The sequence below is a fragment of the Neofelis nebulosa genome, chromosome 3 (genome assembly GCF_028018385.1).
Source record: "Neofelis nebulosa isolate mNeoNeb1 chromosome 3, mNeoNeb1.pri, whole genome shotgun sequence".
NCBI classification, from domain to species: Eukaryota; Metazoa; Chordata; class Mammalia; order Carnivora; family Felidae; genus Neofelis; species Neofelis nebulosa.
The window spans coordinates 50,620,203-50,646,271 of record NC_080784.1 but is presented as its reverse complement, the minus strand read 5'-3'; the positions used below and the strand labels follow the sequence as shown (position 1 = coordinate 50,646,271).

The 26,069-nt window shown below is 50.1% G+C and overlaps 1 protein-coding gene across 2 annotated transcripts in view; it reads left to right on the top strand.

The window, feature by feature from the left end:
- The first annotated feature begins 462 nt into the window (after positions 1-462).
- Positions 463-26,069, top strand: part of SCARA5 (scavenger receptor class A member 5) — a 128,289-nt gene continuing 102,682 nt past the window's right edge. The window contains exons 1-2 of one of the 2 annotated variants that reach the window (XM_058720769.1): positions 463-852; positions 5,181-5,298. In XM_058720769.1, the coding sequence (XP_058576752.1) occupies positions 5,187-5,298 (112 nt within the window). In that variant the 5' untranslated portion in view covers positions 463-852; positions 5,181-5,186. The remainder of the gene's footprint in view (positions 853-5,180; positions 5,299-26,069) is intronic. The other variant, XM_058720770.1, reaches the window with a different exon arrangement.

Sequence of the window (26,069 nt, the reverse complement as noted above, 5' to 3'; positions counted from 1 at the left end):
GAGAGGGAGACACAGAATCGGAAACAGGCTCCAGGCTCCGAGCCATCAGCCCAGAGCCTGACGCGGGGCTCGAACTCACAGACCGCGAGATCGTGACCTGGCTGAAGTCGGACGCTTAACCGACTGCGCCACCCAGGCGCCCCAACACGTAAATTAATTCTAAGCCAAGTTTGGTGAATGAATTGAACAATGCCAATTCTGTCCTATAAATAAGTTCCTCAGACTGGTTTCTGGTGTGGCTCATGAGCCAGGTCTAGCTTCCATTCCTGTAGAAGCTTTCCAAAAATTATGTGAGCAGGGTTTTAGGTTAGGTGTGCGGTGTCCCAAGACAAGGCTGATGTCACTGCTCTGGACTAATGGGGAGAACCGGGAGGCTGTAATGCTGAGATTGGCCACCAGAGGGGGGACGAGTTCCAGACCCCAGGGGAGCTTCGGCAATTGCTCCAAGAACTTTATAAAGACTGGCCGCCAGAGCAGCTGCAGTTCACATCTCCTTCAGTATCTAGCAGAGCTGCGGGTGCCTTCACAGAACATCTCCCGAGCGCTGCCTGTGGCTGACTGAGGCGAGACACCAAGACAGGGACTCCCCAGCCACAGGCCCTGAATCAGGCACAAGGTTGAGTGCTGCCTCCTGAACCTGAGCCTCCCAGAGAAGGGACCCCTGAGACAAGTCACTGAGCACCGGGGCAGCCTCCTTCTATGACTCCGTCTGGCTTTGGCTGGCTGTGGGGACAAGCTCTGCGGGACTGCCTGGGTCTCCGTGCGGTGACAGCAGCCAGCCCATCGGCCACCATGGAGAATGCCGGAAACTGAGGGGACGGGCTCTTCTGTGGCCTCACTGGGTGCACTCAGGTGAGTCTTGGCACTAACTTTGTCCTGGCACCTGAGCACAGCGTCCCAACGGTGGCTGGGGGACACGGATGCGGCAGAGGGAGCAGGGCTCTGCGTTTGGGCATCTCGGATGCGGAGCACTGAGTTGCAGCACCAGCTGGGAAGGGCCTCCACGCTGTGGGCCCGCGGGGGTCCGCTGGCGTGAGCCCGCGTTTGGGGAAGCTTTTGCCTTCATGGCCACTCTACCTGGCTCATGCCGCAGCTCAAGAGCCTATTCTGGGAGCAGATGGCACAGGTGACTGTCCCTCTACACGTGTGAAGTGCATGTGCGTGGGCACATGCGTCCAGTGGTGGGATGAACGAAGGGAGAGCTTGTCTATAAAACATCTGCACCTTTCCAGCTTTTTAAAACATGTAGTAAAAAAATTTTTTTAAGTTTATTTTTGAGAGAGAGAGAGAGAGAGAGAGAGAGCACAAGCAGGGGAGGGGCAGAGAGAAAGAGGGAGGCACAGAATCTGAAGCAGGCTCCAAGCTGTCAGCCTGCCTGCGGGGCTTGAACTCACACAACAACTCACACACCACAAGATCACGACCTGAGCCAAAGTCCGATGTTTAACCCAATGAGCCAGCCAGGTGCCCCTGCACCTTTCCAGCTTCAGGTTATGATTTAGGTTAACTAAGTACAGTTAGAGGACAGGGTCGTATTCATGGGTTTTTTTTACTTGGTTTTGATGAGTTTAAAGCTGTATGATTCAAGGAGGAGATGCGAACCCTGCAGAGTTAGATGCCGGGACCCAGGGACACTGTATTTGCAGCCACAAGTGAAGCTTATGCCACTTGCAGCAGCAGCAAGAATTAATTGAGTCCTTCTGCTGCCCAGAGAGTGACTTGAGAGTAAGGGTCCGGATTTCATATTCACGATTGCTTACTGCAAAGGGGACCCAAAAGAGCATTATTCCCGAGCCCGGCCAGGCAGGAGGGAAGCCTCAGGAACCTGAAGATGCCCCCCACCCCCACCTAACTGCTTGGAGGGATCAGAAGATGCCGGGGGTGGGGGTGGTTTCTCACCAGACTCCACCTCTGACTCCCTGTGCGCCCTTGCTCGGAAAGCCCTCCGTGTGCACCATCCCCCCCTCCCCAGGACTGAAATAACTGAGTGGCTGGTGGATATGCTTCTCCCCTTCACAGAGGTGATGGCCTGAGGCTGAACAAGCTCAGCTGATTGGGCCAGGTTCCTGAGGAGTAGGAAGTGGCTCCAGGATAGAACCCTGTGTCCTCTGAGCTCCCCACCCCTCACAGGCCTGTATGGAGCTGCCTCGGTTGGAGCTAGGGGTGTCTGAGTGCTTCAGCTCTAACATGTAGCATCCTAACATGTAGCTCTAACATCCCTAAAAGGCTGGTGAGATTTCCTGTCCCTGGGAGAGGAAGGCCCCACTCTTGGACTTGAAACAGGCTCCTTGGGCTTTATCCAAATGCCACTTTGGTGTCCACACCCTGCCCATATTTCCATGGTCCCGGTCCCCTCCCTGCTAGCTCTTATAGCCTCTCCTTGGTCCCAGGGCCTCCACTGACCCTCTGCGCTCCCTGGTCTGGGACCCTAAAGGTGGCTGCCAAAAGGGACGGATACATGCTTCCTGGACGAAGCAGCCTTGTCGCTGGGTCAGTGCCCTGGGTGGGAAGACTTTGTCTGGTGCCTCACCCTCCTCTGACATCATTGGTTCTTGCTTCTTTGGCAAGATTGCCCAGATTGGCTTATCTTTAAAATGGGAACAACAGACTGATACTACCTTCCCCACTGTGGTCCTGGTGGGGCAGAGAGATCCCAGATGGCAAATGGTCTGTAACTCATGGGTGTGTGTGCACGCAAGGGATGTCTGTCATCTCTGTGGTCACCACAGTTGGCAGTGAGTTGCACCTTGCTCGAGAGCACAAACTTGGCCCCCAAGGCTCTGAGATCAAATGACCAAAGGGTGCAAATTCCTGCCCCCTTTTCCCAAGAAAGAAAAATAGCTCAAAATAAAACCTGGGGCAGACAGAACATTCTTAGGTTTCATTCCCAAGTAACAAACATTAGCAAAGCTGGCTGAGCGTTTCTAATCTCATCTCACTCACATCTGGCCTCTGCTCTGCCCCAGCCCCTCTTCTCAACAGGCTCCCCAGGGCTTCTGCTCCACCAGCCCAGGGCTGTGGAGGGGAGAGAGGAGGGGCCGCCCTATAGACACATTCCAGATAACAAGCCGTGCATTCCAGCTCTGGTCCAGGAGCTGATCGGCAGAGGGGAAGGTGGAAATGAAGACAGGGCTAACCTGGCCCAAGCTCATCTCCACACCCCCACTGCCAGCATGGCAGTGCCCCATCAAGCTCTGTGTGATCTCTGGGCAGCAGCGCCTGTTGCCTTTGGCAGAGAGAGGATTATCGCTTGCAGAAGAGACACTGGCCTCCTGCTTTGCAGCTCCCCAGGATCGAGGCCAGTAGGAGGGGTGCTGCACTTAGCACTTATGAAACAAGGGAGGGTCCCCTGCAGCTTAGCAGCAGTGGCGTTGCTCGGGGGCCCCACCTAGAGGTCCATGGTGGGTGGAGGACTTGGATGGAGCATGGGTGTTGGGAGCTAGCAAACCGGACATGACTGCAGCACAGAGAAGCTGGGTGGGAGCGGTTTAGGGGCTCCCCAGGGCAGGGAGAAGAGATCCTGGCAGAGCTGTGGGCTCCCCTCTCCCGCAGGCTGGAAGAACGGCCCACAGAGACCGTGAACACCCTGACTATGCGTGCTTGCATGCATGTGTGTGCAGGGCATGCCTGTGTGCAGGGCATGTGGTATCTCATTACTAGAAGAAATAAGAATGGAAGCCCCTGTCCATCCTTCCAGGCCATCAGAAGGACAGTTGTATGGAACCTGGTCAGTTCTGACCTCTTCTCAGCCCTGAAGTCAGAGGTCTCTGAGACATAGGTCAAGCCATGAAAATAAGGGGGTTATGTTTTGCTCTGCCTGCCAGAGCGGTTCAGCTAGGCTCCTCTTTCATTATCCCTATTTACTGAGACATGCTAATGCCTCTTTTCCCACTGTGCCTCGGGAGAGGAACTGATTGGCTGCTCCCTTCAGTCAGCAGTCACTGTTCCCAGCACCACCTGCCCCCCCATTCCCCCCCACCACCTGCCAGGCCCCCATCATCTCCTCCCAGGTGGTAAACCCCTGGCTATCTGGGCCTCAGGGTTGAGTTTGTTCCATGCCAGGCCTGGGACCTCTCCATCCTCCCCGGGTCTTTTATCTTCCAAAGAATTTGCTCTTTAAAAGTGGATTTTGTGGGGGGGGGTTCAATATCCAGATAGTCAAAAAGCATCAGGGCCAAAAGTCAAGCTACACTGATGGCTGGGAGGGAGTTGAAAGTAGAAAGTAATTTGTAAAATCACTGAGCATCTATATCAGAGAAAGAATACCAAGAAGTGGTCTGGCTCAAAAAGTAGATTCTTCCTATTACACAAAGAATGCAAACACATTGTAGAAAACCCAGAATATCCAGCAAACAAAAATAAGCACAACATCCCCACGATCCCCACCAGAGTCTTCTGATTATATGTCTTACCCGGAGCAACCCGGAACATCTCCAAATATAATCTTTCCGGTCACGTACTCGGGGATATGTGTATATATTACAAAATGGGATTGTCTTGTACACACTTATGTAAATGGCGCTGGTTTCCTTCAAATAGTATACCATTTTCCCAAGTACATGGGTACATTCCTGAAACACCATGGAGGAGACCCAAAGCCCCAGCAGGCCATGCAGACACCAGGCCCTCCCTGGTCTAAGGCTGCCCAGGTCTTAGTGTTTGGGGGACTCCACTGAGGCCTCCTACCCCTCCGGCTAGGGTGGGAGGTGAATCCTTGCCATGGCCTCACTGCTCTCAGCCCCTTTGGAACATGCCTGCCCAGTTAGCACATTTCCAACACAGAGCAGGAGCCTAAAGATCCAGAGTCTCGGAAACCACTCCATTTGCCTCAGGAGGGTCAGCGCCTCCAGGCCCCACAAAGCACAGCCCTCAGTGTCCCTCTGGCTCAGGCTCTGGCCCCAACCAGGAGCTACTGAAAGGGACAGATCCCGTGATCAGAAAGGTCCAAAGGGCCTTGGCCTTCCCAAGTGCTGAGGAAGTTGGGAGGGGACTCAGGATCCTGAGAACCTGGTAGATGGCATCCATCAAGGAGAGGCTCTCAGTGTTCAGGCTCGGGCCATGGGCATGGGCGCCTCGTTCTGTGCGTTTGTTTCTGGATCTACCTATAGTTTATTCTCTCTCTCCCCTGCCTCCTTTCTCCCTCTCCTCTCTCCTTGCTGTCTTTCCTGCTGCTGCTGCAGGTCAGGATGGAGAACAAAGCCATGTACCTGCACACTGTGAGCGACCGTGACACCGGCTCCATCTTTGAGGAGCCCTTTGACGGCAGGAGCCTGTCCAAGTTGAACCTGTGTGAGGACGGTGAGTGCCCCTGGCTCGGTCTTGCGGTGCAAGCCCTGCCCTGCCTCCCCACCCAACCTTGGTATTTCCCCAGGGCAGTGGTGACCTCCTGTCGAATACTTCCTATGTGAACTTCACATTTTGAAATGTCTTATTCATGCATCTCAACAAATCTGAGTGGCCTGCAAGATGCATATCCATCTCACAGATGAGCTAGTGGAGGCTGAGAAGGTATTAAGGATCCTACAGCTCATCAGGCATAGAGTTGTTCCAAAACCGAGTCTCCTGACTCCCAGGACAGGCCTTTCTGCCTCTCTGCCTTCCTCTCCTCTGAGTGAATGAGGCTGGGATCAGGCAAAGGCATCTGAACCAATGAGCCCAGACCCTCTCAGGTGAGGAGCCTCCAATCCATTTCCCGAAGCATTTGCGAGGAGAGAACATACCTCTTCAAGGTGCTTATCCTTCCCCTGGGTCTGAGACCCCAGCCCATGCCACAGGAAGGAGTTCTCTATCCCAGTGACCCAGAGGGCTCTGCACCTTTGGGAACTGGTTATTTGCTAAAACTGGGAATTCAACTGATGCTTCCTCCAAAGGAGCCCAGAGCACCTTGTCAACAGACTGAATCCTGCGTGTCCAGGCCAGAGCTTGACACTTAGTGGGTGCTTAATAAATGCTTGCTACATGAGTGAATATACTCTGGTTTGCAGTGAGCATAGGCGAGGAGAGCATTGTCCCCACATCAAAGATGAGTAGAATGAAGTTTACCGAAGAGTCTCATAACGACTGATGGCCAATTAAGCAGAGACAGGCAGAAACTGAGTTCTGCAGAGAAAAGGAACCAGTGGGATATATACATATGTAAAGAGATTTATTGTGAGGAATTGGCTTACATGATTCTGGAGGCTGAGGAGTCCCACCATCTACATCTTCAGGCTAGAGACCCAGGAAAGTGGGTGGTATAATTCAGTCTGAGTCAGAAGGCCCAAGAACCAGAGGAGCCAATGGTCTTTGAGGGCTGGAGAAGATGAGATGCTATGTCCTAACTGTGCAGGCAGGCAGGAAGCAAAAAGCAAATTCCCCTGCCTTTTGCTCTATTCAGGCCCTCAACTGACTAGATGAGGCCCCCTCCTCCTGGGGAGGGCAATCTGCTTTACTGAGTCCACCAATTCAAATGCTGATCTCATCTAGAAACACCCAGAAATGATGTTCCACCTGGCACCCATGACCAGTCAAGCTGACAGAAATTCACTACCATGCAGCCCTTTATTCAAGGCTTTTCTCAAGCACTGTGTTTTCTCTCTACTCTGCTTAGCTGCCTTTGTCTCAAAATTACTCAAAAAGGGAAATGCCTCCCCCTCATACTCTAACCGTGTCTTTCCTCCCACAAGGTGCTGAATGCCAGGAGGGAAATTGGGCAACTCAGAGAGGCAGGGATTGGGGACAGTCTCCCCAGGGAGAAGAGCCAAGATGTGGGCTCCTGACCACTAACCTCCCTCACCCTGCCATACTAACTTGCTCACCATTGTAGCTCTTCCTTTAAATTCCAGTCAACGAACATATTTCGAAGACCTGTGATGTGTCAACCTACGGGTTGGGTGCCAAGGATGCTCCAAAGAGAAATTAAACCATCCTTGCCCTCAGAGCGCTGTGATCTCAGTGGAAGGGATCGGCTTGGGACAATTACACGTAACATAAAGCAGGCAAGAATACATGTGAGTTCGGTAGTCCCCTCTTATCCGTGGTTTTGCATTCCATGGTTTGTTACCTGCAGCAGGCTGTGGTCTGGAAACAGATGATCCTCCTTCTGACCTATTATCAGAAAGTCAGTCGTAGCCTAACACCACATTGCACTGCCTGGGTCATTCTTCTTGCTTCATCTCATCACAGAGCCATTGTATCACCTCACATCACAAGAAGGAGCATGAGGACAGGACAGTAAGATGTTTTGAGAGAGAAAGAGACCACATTCACATAACTCATATTAGAATGCATTGTTATTTATCTAAATACAGTAAAACCTTGGATGGTGGGTAACTTATTCTGCACATATTATGCAAGATGAGCATGCGTGTCTAGTACATTTTAACTCGATAAACAAACTGTGTCTTGCGATATGAGTAGTACGTGATGCCGAATGTCACATGATCACACTGAGCCAATGGTTCTTGAAATTCGCTTTGATATACAAGTGCTTTGGATTACAAGCATGTTTCTGGAACAAATTATGCTCCCAAAGCAAGGTTTTTCTGTATGTCTATTATTACTTATTCTTGTTAATCTCTTACTGTGCCTAATGTATAATTAAATTTTAGCCTGGTATGTATGTATAGGAAAAAAAGGTAGGACATGTAGGGTTCATTACTACCCATGGTTTCAGGCATCCATGGAGGTCTGTGGACAAGCAGGCACGAATGTACTGAAGTCAGGAGAAGCCTTTCTGGAAAGGCTTTAAAGACTGAACACAATTTTGTCAGAGTAGGGTGGGAAAAGGCATCCCCAGCTGGGTCAGCTGACCAAGCCAGGCCAGCGTTTCTGTTAGGTTACTGCCACCTGGGAGAGCCAGATCACTGGCCAGTGCTCAGCACTTCCCCATCAGCAAAGGTCAGGCTGGTTTTCATGTTGTTGATCCTGTCCTCTCCCTACCAGCCCCTTGGGAAAGAGGACTGGCTTGGCAAGAAAGAACTGGAGTACAGCGCTGTGGGGGAGCCTGGAAGACCAGTAGAGCTGGCCTAGGGGGCCGATAAGGGAAGGAAAGGGCAGGGGCTACAGGGCAGGGAGAGGCCTGGAGTGAGAAGTATCACCAGGCCATCGCACCCTCTTCCCGCATCTTGCTCTCCCTTTTTCTGAACCCCAGACTTAAAAAGATCGTTTGGACCAGAAGGGCTGAAAATAACAGTAATCTCAACCACTGTGCTTTCCAGGCCCCCCAGCTGTGAGGAGATGTGACCAGAGGACAGCTTTTGAGCTCTGCTGCAAGAGTCCTCAGGGGTCACCTGAGGCCTGGCACCCCATGAGGTGTGGACAGAGGTTGAAAGATGTGGGGTTGAGGCCGCCTGACTGGGTCACATCCTTTTCTGGGCCTCAGTGTCTTCATCTGCCAAATGGGGGCAGACAGGAGAGGTTCTGTCCAGTTCTAAAATTCTGTGTGTAGAAACAGACCTGGTCATTGCATTCAGGGTGTGGTCCTTTGAAAATCTGAGTGCTACCTTGAGCAAAGTCTACAAAGCATCCCGCCTCAGTGCGAGTGATAACCCAGGTGCTGACCATGGCCAAGGAGGCTGCCGACCTTCACCTTGACCCTGGGAGCACAGGGTCACCTGGGGCCGCTGCTGCTGAGAAGCTTGTTCTCCCACCTCCTTCTAGCGTTTGCTCAAATATCACTTTCCCCATTAGGCTTCCTGCCCCCCTGCACCTTCAGCCCCTTTCCCTGCTTCGCTATTTCCTTTTTCCCGTAACACACTATATCATTCTTATGTACTATGCTTATCATTTACTGTCTGTTCCTTGTGGGAAGACTATAGGCTGGACAAGGGCGGGTACCTCTGTTTTGTTCACTGAAGTCTCTCAAGCCTGGCACACAGTAGGTTCTCACTATTTATTGCAGGAATGAATGAATGAACGAATGAATGATTGGACATTGGGGTCCTTGAAAGCTCAAAGAGGCAAAACAAATGCATTTGAAGCCTGATTTCCACGTTGTCTGGGTCTTCCCCACTCTTCAATGACCAGCCCTCCAGGCACAGGGTGGTGGGGGCATGAGGGACCCAGAGAGACTGGAGCGTTCAGATGAAATGAGCCACCTGAGCTCGTGGATTTCTGGTTTGACTTTTTCCCCCTTCCCTTTCATTTCTAAGACGAAACCAGTGAGCTCTGACTTGGGGAAATTCAAGCCAGATTTGATCTGTTTCTCCAGGATTTTGCTCTTTGATCCTCATCTCTGGAGAGTGTAACCAGAGAGGGAGAGGAAGGGCGGTGGGGGAGAGGGAGGTTGCTGGGAAGGCAGAGGGTGGACAGAGATGGGGAAAGGGAGTGAGGCCTGAGCCGTGCAGGGGCCTAGAGTAGATTTAAACAGTAATGTCTGGTAGGCCTTGCAGGCGCTCCAAATCCCTTCCAGGGTTTCCCCCTTGAAGGAAAGATGGGGAGGAGAGGCGGTGGCTCCTCTTGGCCCTGGGGTTACTGGGATCTGGGGAAGCAAAGTTGCAAAAATGCAGCCCAGATATTAAGGTGTGACTCAGACTTTAATGTGGGTGGGACTTTAAAGACATTAGGGCGTAAACTGGTTATTTCAGGGCTGATGCACTGAAACCGCCCCCCCTCCTCTCCTCTCCTCTCCTAACTTGTCTTCTCTTTCCCTCCACCCTGCCTTTATCCCTGCTCTTCTTTCCACGTAGCAAGTGAGGAGGGTGGGGAGGGGACTGTTACCTGCCCTAGGCTCCCCTGTCCCCTTCATAAGGGCCCATCTGGCCCAGCTCCTACGTGGTGCACCCATACATCCTTCAAGGCTCACGCCCTCACACCCTGCTCTGTGTCGGTCTTTGGGACCTCTCCCTTCTCTGCACCTCTCCTCAGGCCATGTCTCAGGACCCTGCCTCCTCCCTTGGGTCTGAGCTGTCAGCACCTCGTTGGGAGCCCCCCTGTTGTAGGGAAGGCCCCAAGGGTGGGCCGGCCTCCCCTCTGTGCCACCAGGGGGAATAGCATCGCTTCTAGCTGTGTTGCTAGAATTACATGAAAGGGCTAATCGCAGAATGCGACCTTCAGTGTCCTCCAGCCCAGCCTCCTGTGACCTCGATGACCACTTCCACCTCCCTCTGAACACCAAACGGGGGGGGGGGGCAGCTGGACCTGCTTCCCCCTCTCCCCCCTCCCCTCCCTCCTCTCCCCTCTCACCTTCCCCGGTGCTGCCTTGCTTCTCTCGCCCGTGTAGCTGTAGGCCTCTCCCGTCTGGCGCCAGGAGGCGGAGAAGGCAGAGGAGGCAGAGGAGGTGGAGGGCTGGGTGTGGGCCTGGCTCCTCCACGGCCCTTCCTGAGGGCCAGAGAGAGGTGTTAGTGTCAGAAAAATACTGTAGTCGTGCTCACCCCACGGCCTCAGACACTCCACCACGCTCCAGCGTCATCCCGCGGCCGCAAATGGGAGGCTCGCAGAGGTAATGAGTTACACATGCTCCGGGCTGCGCCTGGACGCCTGCAGCCAGGCCGCTTGCTGAGTTTAGGGCCCAAACCCCCCCCGCTCCCCGCCCCATCCCCGCATTCCTAACCCGTAAAATTAAATTATTCTCCTCGGGGAACCCCCTCATCTACCTTCTCATCAATCAGATCTCCCTGGTTCATCTTGGCACAGCTCAGGGCTGCCGGGCAGCAGCCCAAAGGCAGGGGCGGATTTCCTGGGAGGGTCTGGCTGGGACCTCACGGGAGGCTCACCCTCTACAGGTTGGAGAATCAGGCACCGGGGCAAGAGGAGAGCAGAGATATTAACCGGCACGGGGCTGCGGTGTTCTCAGCGTTCTGTGCCTGTTGAACAAGAACACAGAACCAAGTGCTCCGTAAATCTGTGGTCACCAGGCAGCCAGGCTGGATCCTGGGTCTCTATGGCTCAGTGGAATGTCCCTCTGCAAGATGGGGAACAGCCTGGGAAGGTGACAAGAGCCTGGACGATTGCAGTTTGGCTGGTCTGGGCTCCCTGCAAGGGCGTCTGGTGTTTGCCACCCCTATTCTCGGCGGCCGCTGCTCACCCTGCACTCTGGCTCCGGCGTTGGCCACTGGGGATGAGCCTGGCAGGAGGTGGGAGGACCGAAGACAGGGAGGTTGGAGTATTTATTCCCCCAGGTCCTGTCTTCAGGGTCCACCCTGGGCTGCCTGTGTCCTTCCACCAAATGTCATAGACCCTTATAAGCCACCCTCTCCACGCGGGTTTTCTCCCGCCAGATTCCAGCAACTGTTCCCCTCCTTGACCCTGGGGGCCCAGTGTGGTCACATCCAGGGGACACCACTCCAGCCTTTGGGGGCATTTCACACCCTGGCCACACTTGGCATGTATTCCTTTATGAAATGCTGTAAAGTGTCTTATTTTGAGTGGGCCATCTCTTTCTCTGGGGCCTCAACTTTCTAATCTTCAGTGTCCCCATCTGCAAAATGGGAATAATGTTACCTCACAAGATCTGTGGGAAAATCAGGTGCCACAGGCCACATAAAGCACCTTGTGCACAGTACACCCTTGATACACATTTCACCTCCCCGTCCTTTGGGGAGTCCCTTATAAATCCTCGGGAAGTGAGGAAGAAGGAGAGCAAAGGACGAGGGCGTCAGGAGCAGCTGCTGTCAGCCCCCCCAACCCCAGGTCTCCTAAGAAACACCCATGTCACTTCTCAGGAACGCTTGGCTGGGTGAGGATTTTAAGGCTGGTGCTTACCTTCTGCTAAAGGAAGCAGAGTTTTAGTTAGTGGGCTCCCTTATGAAGCCTAGATTTTCAAGGAAATCAAACAAAGTCTTTTAGTCGTATCCCCCAAATAGGGAAATCTGTAAAAAAATGTTCTGGACCCTGAGGCCTGGTTCTGGATCAGTGGAATCTGTAAGAAATGTTCTGGGTCCTCATTCCAGGCCATATGTGAATCTATCCATTCATTGTCCCTGGTGGAAGCTGGTGTCTTGTGGAGGGAAGAGCAAGAGAAGCCCAGATGCCCCAACAGGTCCTTCCTACGTGGGGTGGGGGGGGGGGCACAAAAGGAGCCTCTGCTCCCTTCCATCACTCAAGCCCCCAGCCCCTAAACCACACCATGTTTCATGTGGCATTGCCCTCACCATAAGGGCAGTGAGGATGGCTTTGAGGGAATAGCACTGACCTGACCACCGGCCCGGCACACTCTGGAGTGGGGGTGCAGGGGGGAGGTCTGCGGTAAAAGCTGGGTCATAAGTGGGAAGGGAGCTTCAGGAGAGGCCCTGAGTGGAGAGGTGATGAATCATGGCATGGCTATCCCTCATCACATCACCCGTTCCTCCCTACCCAAAGACCTTGCTCAGGTGGTTCCTGGCCTTCATTCCCTAGGTCATTCAGTCATTCATTTTTCTATCCTCATTTTTCAACAAGAAAGATGCTCTGCGGGCCCCCTGCAGGTGCTATGCACTGGCTATGTGCAGGGAGGGGTGCAAGGAGGCAGGAGACATGGCCCGGCCCTCTGTCATTTCATCATCACTGTGGTTAGTCTGTCCCCTTCTCTCTCCCTGCCCTCCCCACTGTAGACCAGCACAACGTCGGTCCACATGCAAAGCTTACTTACCTAGAGGTGATCGGGTAGGAAAGACATTCAGGGTTTGGACCATGCAGTTGGTACAGACCGTATCGAGCCTCATTGGCTCGAGGTGCCCTCTTCCAAACTTAACATCCTTACCAGTCTTGTCTTCTCCACTGTGGGGAGGGCATTGCATGGTGGCGGGACCACAGGCTCCAGAGCCAGGCATGCTAGGTTCAGACTCCAGCTCTGCTGTGTGCTGAGAAATCCTGAACCAATTCTTAGCCTCAGCTTTCCCTCCCCTGTGCACTGAGATAATAGCCCCTGACTTAGGGTTATTGCAAGGGCTACCTGAGTTATTCCACGTTAAGTCCTTCTAACAGTGCCTGTTACATACAGAGCATTCCATCAGTGTTTAATCTTAGGATGACTATGGTTGCATCCCTTCCGTTTGTCTGTTCCCAGCCTGGGGCCTGCCCATGGTACCCTAGTTCCTCCACATTCTCTATTTTCTTTTTAAAAAAATTGTTTTAATGTTTATTAATTTTTGAGAGGGGGGAGGGGCAGAGAGAGAGGGAGACACAGAATCCAAAGCAGGCTCCAGGCTCTGAGCTGTCACCACAGAGCCCAAAGCGGGGCTCAAACTCACAACCCTTGAGATCATGACTTGAGTCGAAGTCAGACACTTAACCCACGGAGCCCCCCAGGCGCCCCTCCACATTTTCTATTTTCAGTCTCCAGGACACAGAGTTTCATTCCTACCTTGTTCCCAAGTTTATCTGCTATTAATTCCTGGTGTCAAACAATAAGCAGCGTGACTGTGGCCCCCTGAGTCTAGAAGCCTGCCTTCTCTCTGTCTCTTTTCCAGCCCTTTGGCCTGGCTTCCTTGGTCCCTTTCAGCCCCTCCGTTCACACTATGCTACAGCTGTGTGCACCTAAGTCCCTCTGGACCGTAATCTCCCTGAGTGCGAATGCTGTCTGCCTTGGATTCATCTTAACATTCCCAATACCAGCACTGCGTCTTGCACATGGAAGGCACCTTTGCTTGTTGCACGAATGAACACATTCTTGTTCACCAAATCCTTAAGTACTAGGTGAAGGCTTGCCTAAAGACGTGAGTTTAAGACAAAAGAAACTATGATCTCATTCATCCAAAGGTGACAGGTTTCATGGTGCTGCTGGCGCATACAGAAATAAAAGGTCATGACTCCTGCCCTCAAGGGGCTTCAATTTCCCTGAAGACACAGACAGGTAAGCCAATCCTACCATATCATTTGATTTACGCTCTAACGGAATTGGATGCAAAGTGTCTTTAGAGGGGAGAAGAAGGAGCCCTAAGTCTGCCTTGGGGAGGAAGGAAGGCCTCCTGCAGGGGCAGACACTGGAGTGAAATACTGAAGGACAGACAGTAGTGTGCCTGTTAGAAAGGGCAGAGAAAGGTTTTCCAAGTCAAGGGACATAGCACAGAGCTCAGGTTGAGGAAAGAAAGTGGTGGGAGGTAATGAATGTTTGTTTTTTGAGCTCTGATAGGTCAGGCACTGTTATAAGAATTGGACAAGGATAAGCTCATCTGATCCTTACATCAACCAGTAAGATGAGTCCCATTATTACAGCCAAGTGATATATGAGGAAACCAAGGCTCAGAGACCTGGTAACCTGCCCAGGATCACAGTCAGGAGAGATTGATGTCTTTGTTCACTGGGGCTGCTGTAACAATACAGCCTGGGTGGCTTACAAACACATTTATTTCTCACAGTTCCAGAGACTAGAAGTCCAAGATCAAGGCACTGGCAGATTCCATGTCTGGTGAGGACCCTCTTCCTGGTTCATAGATGGCGGTCTTCTTACTGTCCTCACATGATGGAAGAGGAGAGGGAGCTCTCTGGGGTCTCTTCCATAAAAACACTGATCCCATTCACGAGGACCTCACGCTCATGACCTGATCACCTCCCAAAGGCTTTACTTCCAGTTCTCATCATGTTGGAGACTAGGCTCCAATGAGAGGTAGGGGGGTACACATATTCAATCTATGGCAATTGGAGTCAGGATTAACTGACTCCACAGCCCACACTCTTAATTATATTGAAGCTAAAGTCAAACCATGAAAATTCTACTGTAGCATCCATAGGAATTTGGGTCTCTGGAGGCAATAGGAAGTCAGCAAAGTGTTTCAAAGCAGTGAAAGGATAAGGTCTGATTTCCATTGTAAAATGCTCACTCTGGCTGCAGTAGGACATTAGATTTTCCAGCAATTACCTCTTCTGAGCCATTTCAGTTGAGTGGGAGAGAAGCCAAAGTGCAGTGGATTAAGTCTGGCTTGAAAGAAAAGGTGAATACCCAACACAGCCTCTGCTTCTGAGGTGCCTTGGCTGTGAGGTTGGGGAAAGACTCAATGGGGTGGTAGAGAAGAATACTGGGTGGAGTCCAGTTAGGATAATCCAGGCATGCTGTGCCTCCAAAGAGGCAAAGGCAGTGGAGGAGGTGAGAGGCAATCCAGTTCTGAGGTGTGCCTTTAGGTTAGTGCTGACAGACTGATGGTGTGTGAGAAATGAGATGAGGTCTAGAGAAGGGGCTCTGGTGAGCGCCATGCTGAAAGGTCTAAGAGGTTGGGAGATAAGGAGGGACAGCAAAGGAGACCGAGAAGGAACACCTAGTGAAAGAATAACCACGAGTTATTGAGCCCTGGAAATGCAATGAAGAGAAGTATGGCCAACTGCACCCAGTGCCGCTCAAAGGTCAAGTTGGGAGAGCACTGAGCATTGGCCATTGGACTGAGCCATTGGAGGTGTGTGGTGATCTGATGTATTAGTCAGCTCAGGCTGCATAACAAAATACCACAGGCTGCATGGCTTCAACAACAGACATTTTTTTTTCTTACAGTTTGGGGGCTGGAAGTCTAAGATCAAGGTATGGGCAGGGTTGATTCCTCCTGGAGCCTCTCTCCTTGGCTTGCAGTTGTCTGCCTTATTCTTGTGTCCTATCATGGTCCTATCATCTTTTCTCTGTGCCCATGCACCCCTAGTGTCTCTCTGTATGTCTACATTTCCTCCTCATAAAGGACACCAGTCAATGAGGCCTCTGGGTGTCTCAGTCAGCTAAGCATCCAACTTCGGCCCAGCTCATGATCTCATGGTCCATGAGTTCAAGCCCCATGTCGGGGTCTGTGATGCCAGCTCAGAGCCTTGAGCCTGCTTCAGATTCTATGTCTCCCTGTCTCTCTATTTCTCCCCCACTCATGTTCTATCTCTCTCCATCTCCCCAAAATAAATAAAAGTTAAAAAAATTAAAAATAAAAAAGGACACCAGTCAAATTGGATTGGGGCCCAAGCAAACAGCCTCATTTTTAATGTAATCACCTCTTTAAAGACCCTACCTCCAAATACAGTCACTTTATGAGACAGTGGGGGTTAGGGTTTCAACACAGGAATTCAGGAAGGATACCATTCAGCCCATAACACCTAGCAAGAGCAATTTCAGTGACATTGGATGGGGAGGATGAACTGGGTGGATTCAGGAGAGAACAGGAGGAGAAGTAATTGGATTCAGTGGGTCTTCAAGAAGTCCTGCTGTATAAGAGGACAGAGAAATGGAAGGGAATGGAAGTCAAGAAAGATTTTTTTATTTTAAGATGGAAAAAATAGTATCATTTATGCTGATGGAGTGATTCTGTGCAGAGGGAAACATTGGCTAAGTAGAAGTGCTGGAATTCTGTCCTTGGATAAGTAAGAGAAGGAATCTGATATGAGTCAGGGGTGTTGGCTTGGGCAAGAGCACAAGACAGTTCGACTACAGCGACAAAAGGGAAGGTAGAGTGCTATGGCCTGGATGCAGGTCCGTGGTTACGTTGTGGGGGGAGTTTAAGGAAGCTCCCTCCTCATTGCTTCTGTTTTCTCAACTAGGAAACCAAAAGTGAAGGTGGAGGAGAAGGTATGAGACAGGCCTTTGGGGATGAGTGTGCGGATGGCCCAGGAATAGGTGGCAAGCCCACTGGATGGCACCAGGGCCCACTGGTCTGGCAGTCATGAGCTTACTGACAGGGTGGCATGGTTTTCCGTTTCGGGCTCTGCTCAGCTATGTGGATGGAAGCATAGAGTTGCAGAGTTAGCTCTAACCAGGTTGAGTCTCACCAATGTGAAGGTGCCAGAGAGGGGCAAGGCAATTGAGGGTATGTCTAGAAAGTGGATAATGCAAATCATGGAATATAAGTGGGTAAAGGGGGGAAGGAAGGACTGAGGGGGGAGATGAGGGAAAGGCAGTAGAGGCCACAGTTTGTAGGTCTTGGTGAAGTCAGGGAGTGGCCGGGGTCAGAATTCTTGAGGGAGTGCCTCTGGAGGACAGGAGAGGTGGTGATAATGTGGGACGTTTGAAGTGGGGATTGAGAAAGAGTTTCGATTATTGGTAAAGCCAATAGAAATGTAATGTGAGCCACATATGCAATTTTAAACTTTCTAGTAGCCACACAGAAAGGTGGAGACACAGATGAAACTAATTTAAATATAGTAATATGTTTTATTTGCTCTAATATATCCAAAATATTATCATTTTGATATGTAATCCCTATAAAAAAAAAACTAGTTAGAGGATTTATATATTTTTTTCTCATGCTGAAGGCTTCAAAATCCAGTGTGTGTTTTGCATTTCAAGCCCAGCTCAGTGTGGCCCAGCCACATTTCAAGTCAGGGCGGAGGTTGAAATCAAGAGAGGAAAGGAGGTCAGGAGGAGTTTGAAATGGGGATTGAGAGAATGAGAGTGAGCTCAGAGAGGGGAAGGGTGAGCAGATGTCCCTTAGCAACAAGAAGTGTGCAGTCGTGATGTGAGCATCCAAGATGGGGAAGGGAGAAGAGAGAGAGAATGTTCTGGAAATAGCAACAAGGAGCAAAGAAAAACATGTACTGTGCTGTTAGGCCACTTGTATGAGAATGGAGGACTGAAAGCCACACTTGGGAAGATAACAAACCTGGAAACAGGTTTCAATTAAAACAAGAAAGTAAAAGAAATGTTCAGAGCAGAGGCTGAGAAAATAAGGGACTTTTCTACATGACTGGCTGGGAAGTCCAGGGGCTATACAGTGGAAAGGTTTCAGTAATTTGAGGAATGAAATGGCCAAAGGGGCATAAACAAGGCTGTTTGGGGATTTTCATGGGTGGTGGGGAGTCCTGAGGGTTCTGTGGCTTCTGTGGGGCTGACAGAAGCCAGGACCCAGGATGCAGTGAGATTGGTCATGTTGGTTTCAGGGCAGAAACTGATGGTGAGGCTGTGTTTGCAGAAGAGGTCTCACCAGGAGCACACAAAGTCCTGGGGCAACCTCTCTGCCCACCACAGTGGTGTGTGGATAAGGAAGGGGGACCTTGTCCTGCAGCACTAGGAGCTAGGGAGTTCATTTTGGCTCCTGTGGAGACAAGGTAATCAGGGGAGGCCAGGGGAGGTGGTGGGCCAGTATCAGCCTTGTGAGAAGTGATTATAACAAGGAGGTAATATGATAGCTCCCCTTGGGTGAGCATGTGACACAGGCAGGCATGTGCTCAGGGCCCAATATATTGTCTCCATTCGACCTCAGTATGTATTATTATCCCCAGTTTATGGATGAGAAGGTGAAGTCTTAGGTGAAGCAAATTGCCCAAGGTCACCAAGCCAGTCAGAGGCGGAGCCTAGCCCTTCTAATATGCCTGCCCTTCTAGTCCCTAAACCCACCCCTCCTGCTGCTCACCCCATTTCCCCCTGGGGGGCCAGGCTTTGGGCTCTGCACACCACCCCCTCCCAATACAATCAAGAGCCGTGCTGGTGGCAGTGAGAGCTGTGAGCGTGGATTCTTGGAGTTTAAGGTTTCAGAGGTGGAGACTTTCTGGGTGATGACAAAGCCAGGGTGGGGCCGTGGGAATAAATGGCTGCAGTGAAGGAGACACATGGAATGAATTACTCTAAGAGGTGATGCTGGCAGGAAATAGATATAAATGCAAATAGGCTTGGACAAGAGCACAGTGACAGGGTCTTAAATGGCTTCAGAGGAAGCCTGGGACACTAACCTCAGGCCGCACTTCGGGTCAGAGAAGTGCCCCGCCCTCCCCAGCAGCCCCTGCTCCCACTATCCCCTGGGACTTCTGGCCTGAAGTCTAACCTCTATATGCAGAGTTCAGCCACGGGGTTTGGAAGATACAAACACAGCTGTGAGGACAGGGCCCAGCCAAGCAGGGCCAGCCTGGCCCCCACCCTGCAGGCGTGGTTGCTGGTTAACGTAATGCTCACAGAGCTGATGGGGGCGAGTGATGGTCCCAGGCTTATGCACAGTGCCTTAGGCCTGTCTGCTGTGGTGCCTTCCCACTTCCTGCTGTCTGGCTTGAGAGCGGATTCAAGTCAAGAAACCCAAGATGTTCAGAGTGCCCACGCAGAAACCTTGTCTTTAGAAAAGTCCTGTTAAGGGAGGAGGCTGTGGGGGGCAGGGAGGCTGACTGCTGGCCTCTCCTGACACCTCTCTGTGGGTGAGTTTCTATCATCCACCTGTCACCTTGGAGGAGAGCACAGGGAATCTAACTGATGGAGGAAAGACTAGGAAAATAGAACATACTAGAGACCCCAGGGGACAGATGGCAGCAATCAGATCGGGAGGGGCAGATTGAAGAGAATTGCTGAGGGCAAGGGGAAACTGAGGACAAGCTTTCCCAATGAAGGCCATAACCGCCCCACCCACTTCAGTTTGCAGGAATGATCTTGGTTTATGCCCACTCTTTCTGCATAGTGATTAATAGAGCACAATTCATTCTTAAAAGTGTCTCTGTTTGAAGGTGATCTTATGGTTTGTCAATAAATAAAAGTGAGCCTGACCTTGTCCCCCGTACCTGGTGACTTATATCTTGGCATTTTGGCTCTCCAGTCCTGTTTGACTTTACTATACTCTGCCAAATGTGGGGATTCACTTCTTCCTTCCAGAGTTATGATGATGCCCCCACCCCGACCTTAGGGCATCTATTAAGATGTAAGTGTGGGGCACCTGGGTGACTCAGTCAGTTAAGCACCTGACTCTTGGTTTTGGCTCAGGTCATGATCTCACGGTTCGTGACTTCGAACCCCGTGTCAGGCTCTGTGCTGGTAGTGTGGAGCCTGCTTGAGATTCTGTCTCTCTCTCCCTCTCTCTCTCTGCCCCTCCCCCACTCCCACTGTCTCCATCTCTCTCAAAACAAATAAATAAACTTTAGAAAAAAAGTAAGTGTAACATTTTAAGTATGTTAGGCATTTACAGGGTGCCCAGGGGGAGTTGCTTTTAACATGTGGGCTTATACTGGGGACCCCCGAAGGGTATTAACAGATTAAAGATAAGAAGGGTGCTGTCTTGCCAGTGAGTGGATGTGGATGTAAGAAGAACCTGTCTGCCTGCCTTGCAGATGCCCGGGGCAGCCTCTGGGACCTTTGACTTACTGAGTGTGCCCTTTCCCTGACCTCTGCCCATAGGTCTCCTGGTAAAGGAGTTCTGTTTTGTGGTCAGCAATAATTTAAAAAAAAAAAAAAAAAAGGTTGTTCTCACTACTCTATTTGTAGATAAGTTTTCAAAGCTCCAAAGTGTTGCTTGTTGCTAGCTTAGATCTGAGATTCTAGGAGGTGATAAACCTTTTTTTGAGGGGCAAAATTCCACCACCAAAAGAAAGTCAGAAACGGAATGGCAGCTGGATACCACGGTAAATTAAGTGGTTAGGGGAAGATTCCTACCCCAAGCTCCCGGGCTGCACTTCCTGCCTTGGGGTAAAGCTGACATAAGACAAACAGCCATGCGGTTGTCCTCTGGGTGTCCCCAAAGCGGTACCCTCCAGCATGCTCTTGTCATTGGTCTTGGCCCTGGCTGGCTGAGGGAGAGAGAACTGCCCTTTTCACGGGTGGGCTCAATGGTCCATGGACACGGGGCCTGGCAATCAGCGGTCTTAGCCGCTTGTTCAAGGAGTGGTTGCTGAATGAATGGATAAAACTGTCCTTAGGTTCCCTCCCCTGACATCCCCGTTCTGCACACCCAGACCCCAACTCTGGACCCTTTCTGCAAGGCTAAAACATCCCAGCCCTGCCACTTTGGGTAAATCACCTAACTTATCCTCTCTGAGACTCAGCTTTATCATCTATAAAATAGAAGTAATATTACCTATCTTCGTGATTGTTGTTGTGCTTAGTATTATCGAAGTGTTCAGCCCAGAATAGGTGCTTGGGAAGTGGCAGCTGCTATTCTGTTGTATCCCACTGTTGGCTCCAGAGCAATTTTATCTTATTTTTTTTTCAGTATATGAAGTTTATTGTCAAATTGGTTTCCATACAACACCCAGGGCTCATCCCAAAAGGTGCCCTCCTCAATACCCATCACCCTCCCTCCCCTCCCTCCCACCCCCCCATCAACCCTCAGTTTGTTCTCAGTTTTTAAGAGTCTCTTATGCTTTGGCTCTCTCCCACTCTAACCTCTTTTTTTTTTTTTTTTCCTTCCCCTCCCCCATGGGTTTCTGTTACGTTTCTCAGGATCCACATAAGAGTGAAACCATATGGTATCTGTCTTTCTCTGTATGGCTTATTTCACTTAGCATCACACTCTCCCGTTCCATCCACGTTGCTACAAAGGGCCATATTTCATTCTTTCTCATTGCCACGTAGTACTCCATTGTGTATATAAACCACAATTTCTTTATCCATTCATCAGTTGATGGACATTTAGGCTCTTTCCACAATTTGGCTATTGTTGAGAGTGCTGCTATAAACATTGACGTACAAGTGCCCCTATGCATCAGTACTCCTGTATCCCTTGGATAAATTCCTAGCAGTGCTATTGCTGGGTCATAGGGTAGGTCTACTTTTAATTTTTTGAGGAAACTCCATACTGTTTTCCAGAGTGGCTGCACCAGTTTGCATTCCCACCAACATCCAGAGCAATTTTAAAATGTAGGCTTTATTCTTATTCATGTGTGGTGAGGCCAACAGGTGAGGGAAGGAGTGTCATTGAAAAGATTGTTACACCACCGCCTGCCAAGGAATGGGATTTGTGGGTGAGGCAGTTTGTGAAAGCTTGGAGTGCAATAGTTCGAATGATTTCAATGGATTCTGGGACCTAGGGCTGTCCCTAGTTGTCCGGTACCTGGTGACAGGGCAGGTGGATAGTGGCTTAGAGGGAGAAAGTGACAGAGGAGGTGGTTGTAGGATGGGCTGTTGATGGGGTGGTCTGCACACGAAAGACTCGCTTACGGGCAAGTTTCTTTATTTGGGCTATCCCTGGGAGGGGACTCTCTAGAGTCAGTGCCCCCAGACGGGCACTTCCCTGAGATGTGAAGCATCAAATCAGAAGCTAGAAAACATGGTTATTACAAAAGCCTAAATAATGGTTTGGCATACCGAGTAAATTTGCATTTAGTTTATTAGGCTCATTTAACCACAAACAGCCAATAGGTGTTAATTGAGCACCTACTACATGCCAGGACCCGTGGGATATAGACCCTGCCCAGTGGGAGCTGACCCTCACAATTTCCCAACAAAGCTCTATGCACGATAACTGTTGTTGCTTCCGGGCCTTACCAGGTGGCAAAGCTTCAGTGGATCTGAGGTCCATTGTCTTCACTCAGATCCACTGAACTCTCTTCTGTGGCTCAGCCAGCTCTGCTTTCTGCCAGAGACCACAGAACTGGAGGCCTCTGAGCCCGCAGGCTTTGGGGACCAGCTCAGTCCCGCACGGGTGGCATGGGTTGGGATCTTAGCCTTCCTCTTTGAAACCAGACACCCAGATGGCCCTCCCAACTCAACGAGGGGAGCTGAGGCAAGGAGACAGGGGATGTTAAGTTTATCCATTCCTGCCCTGAGGCTAGACCAATGCCCCAGACAGAGGCAACCAGAAAATGGGAGGAAGGTTCCACTAGTGGCCTGGGAAGAGTAGTGATTCAAAACTGAACACAGCCGAGCCCTGGCTTCTGCATTGCAAACACATCATCAGATGATGTATTTCCTTTGACAAGGGGCCAGGGAAAGAATTGGGAATCTTTTCGAGAGGGACCCAGGGCCACTCTGCAGGAGTGTCTTTTGGCCTGAATTTAGGCAGAACCCCAAGCCTGCTGTCGTTTGAGTGTCTGCACTGACAGCATTTCTTCTAAACCATGCACTGCCTGTGTTGGGCCAGAGTGTAGGCATCTTCTACAAGCCCAGGATTCACTTCTTCTTCCTGGGGGCTCCATGGACCCTCCCTTCCTCCTGGGTCCCCATGACCCACCAGCTCACCTTCACTGCCCTTGTCTCCCCTCCCACCTGGCTTTCTCTCTCCATTCCTCAGCCCAGCTGCAAAATAATATGCACACCAGCCAGAGTCCTTTCCTCCTCCCACTTTCCTCCGGCTGAAAATAAGCACACAAGCCCTTGATTGTTTTCAAGAATTTTTATGCACAGTTACTTGGGAAATAGATAGGAACTGAGAAGAATAACAAATACTGCAGGCATGTTACAAAATGACAAGATATCTCTAGAAGTTTCAGAAGAAACTGTCCTAGATCGTCACAACATCTAAACCAAATTAGCTCTGGCCACCATGCCTTCCACCCTGCTCCCTTTCCTAGAAATGGACATGAAAGCGTCAGAGTCATCTGATCATGCAAAAGACCATAGTCTCCTTGGCCTGCGACCCTCACTGGGTCATCTGCCTCGGGGACTCATGTCTGTGGCTCAGCCGGACACAGGTAACTAGTGTTCCATGTACCGCATCTGGTGCCTCCTAGACTTAGGTCAGATGAAACCGAAGGTTCAGTGTCTCTGCCCCACAGCCTCCTCTTCCCTTTGATGAGGGAAAGTAAACAGTGGTGCTCATTAAAGCCAGAAAGGGGGCACCTGGGTGGCTCAGTTGGCTGAGCGTCCAACTTTGGCTCAGGTCATGATCTCGCGGTTTGTGAGTTCGAGCCCTGCATCGGGCTCTGTGCTGACAGCTCAGAGCCTGGAGCCTGCTTCGGATTCTGTGTCTCCCTCTGTCTCTGCCTCTCCCCTGCTCATGCTCTGTCTCTCCCTCTCTCTCAAAAATAAATAAACATAAACAAAAAAATAATAAAGCCAGAAAGGGAGAGCAGCTTCAAAGACAGAGGTTATTTGGGGCTGCCTATTACAATGAACAATATGAGTGGTGAGTAAGCAGAGTGGGGATGATGAAGTCAGTCTTGGGTGGTTTTAACAAGATCCTTGGACAAGATGAGCTCTGTGGTCCCTCGCAGCAATAGAACCTTATTTCCACCTGCTATTTATAAGCCGCGGGATCAAAGCTAACACATGGAAAAGGACCATTTGTCGCTGGTAAAACTGAAGTAGGTAAACATGCCATGACCACATCCTGTTTTCTATGTTGTGTAGACCCCCGTTCTTCAGAAATAAGTACATACTCATTTTTATCAATTTGTATTTTTTTAAGTGGGAGGAAAATAAGTTTAAGCAGCTAACTCCCAAATGCTCCAAAATTGTGATTAAGAATCTGAAAAATTGTTTTTTCAGAGAAAGGCTGAACTAATAAAGGGAGTAGCTGAGACTTTCTTCCCGTGGTTTCACAGTTAACAGGAGACAAGGGCAGACTTTGGACCTCCCTCGACAGAGCCCCAAACTCATGCTTTCCTCCAGTGAGAGCATGTGGAAACAGGGAATCAGAATTGCCAAGGCTCCCACTGTAGTGTGGCCCTGACACCAGGAACTGGCTTGTGGTGCGTCCTCAGCTCAGCTGTCTGGGGTTGAGTGACTGGCAGACAACCTTTCCTTTTCTGTTCTTTAACCCTGTTCCCACGCACCTCTCCACCCTCTGCAGACAGCACTTTAGCAAAAACTCTTTAGGGGGTACTCTTGTCCTCATGATTAAAAGGAACCCTTCACAGTTTAACCTGCAAATAAAGTTGTTTGAGACAACCCCGTGTGAACGTGTCTTATTAAAAAGAAATCAAAATAAAAAAATAATAAAGCTCTTATAATAGTAAGGCTTTTCACTGATTTTCCAAGAATGTGTCTTCACATTCTCTTTTGATATGACAAATGCCTTTCTCCAGAACTGTGTATTTCTGTGCCATGGATGTATCATTTCGTCTTGAATCAGAATCAGAACGTCCAGGGGTGGGGATCAAGCCTCAGGATGGGTAAAAAGTTCCACTCATGATTATGCGACTCAGCCGGGATTAGTGTCAGTTCAGTTCCAAGGAATTGCTCCCACATTTTACCTATATGGGCACTAAGTGGCAATCCGAAGCCACGGATGAGCAAGGAAAGCCAAGATTTTGTGGAACTTTTCAGACCAAAATTTGGCTCAAAAATATGTTTTCACAGCCGACAGAAACGGATCAACTATTTGCATAAGACAAACGTAACAGAGGATCTTCGCAGCAAAAATAAGTACCTTACACACGTCTTCGTTCCTGCAAGGAACCTTATAGTGGTTCTGCCGTGTGCTGGTTGATGGGTAGACAGCAGTCAGTGAGATACACCTTGCCCTCAGGGGTCTTCTTAGACAAAGTGGCAGACAGAGGGGTAGGTAGACCATTGTGAATAATAAGGTTAGTGCTAGAGATGGGTGCAAGGTTCTGACACGCTTCTTTCAGTGGCACCTAATCCCTAACGTGCTACCTTCTAGAATATTTTTAATGGTGAACATCTAAAAAGTTTGGTTTTGCTTCCCTGCAGATGAAATCAAGTTTTTCTTGCAATTTGCTGTTGTGTTGTGACTTCGCTGAAGTCACTGTTGCTCAGAATGTGTCTCTATATCATGTAGTCATACTCAAGAGGACTCTAAGTGATACACAAGTATAAATTTGTTATTGTAATGGCCAGGTATTTATTTTAATGTGTAAGAGGAAGATAACTGATTTTCCACTTACACTGATATAAAATTTCCTTCTCAAAGAAGTTAAAGTTTTAAGAAAATGGAGCGACAAATTCTCGGCCATGGCAAACTTCTGCAGGCTACACGCAGGTGGAATATCTTGAGGCAGGGTAACCATCCACTTACTTCCAGCCGATCAGGAAACCATAGGCCCATGCTGAGATGAACAACGTCTTCCAGCCTGGCATTCAGGGGCCTTCTCTGCAAGTCACGTTGCATTTTTCTTTTTCTTTTTTTTTAGTTTCCATTTGTACCCTTGGAGCCCCTATCCTTGCCCTCCCCAAGCTTCCTTCTCTTGACTTTCTGATCTCCTGAGAAGCCACCCTCAGTTTGTGGAGGCCACTACAAGATGGAGAAAACTTTCCCTTGATTCTCCTAGATCTTGGAAGCATTTTCTGTTTGTTTGTTTTGCGTGTGTGCCATTCTCTCCGTTGATCTGGTCTTGTGTGTGACCATGTCTGCAAACAACAACTATGTTTAATAACTAACAGCTTTGCCTGGTGCTTTCTTCATAACTGTTCTCACATGGAGGAAGAAGTTTTTCTTCTTAAAGTAATAGTTTTCAAATTTAGAATAGCTGTAAATCAGAAGATGATGCTGAAGGGAAAGATAACAGATTGTGGCTCATCTAGAAAGGCCTGCCCTTGTAAGCCTTGCTGAGTGGCTGCCTTCTTCATGCAGACTCTGGGACCTCTTCCCGGACACAGAATGAATCACCAGCTTTGCAATGCAACA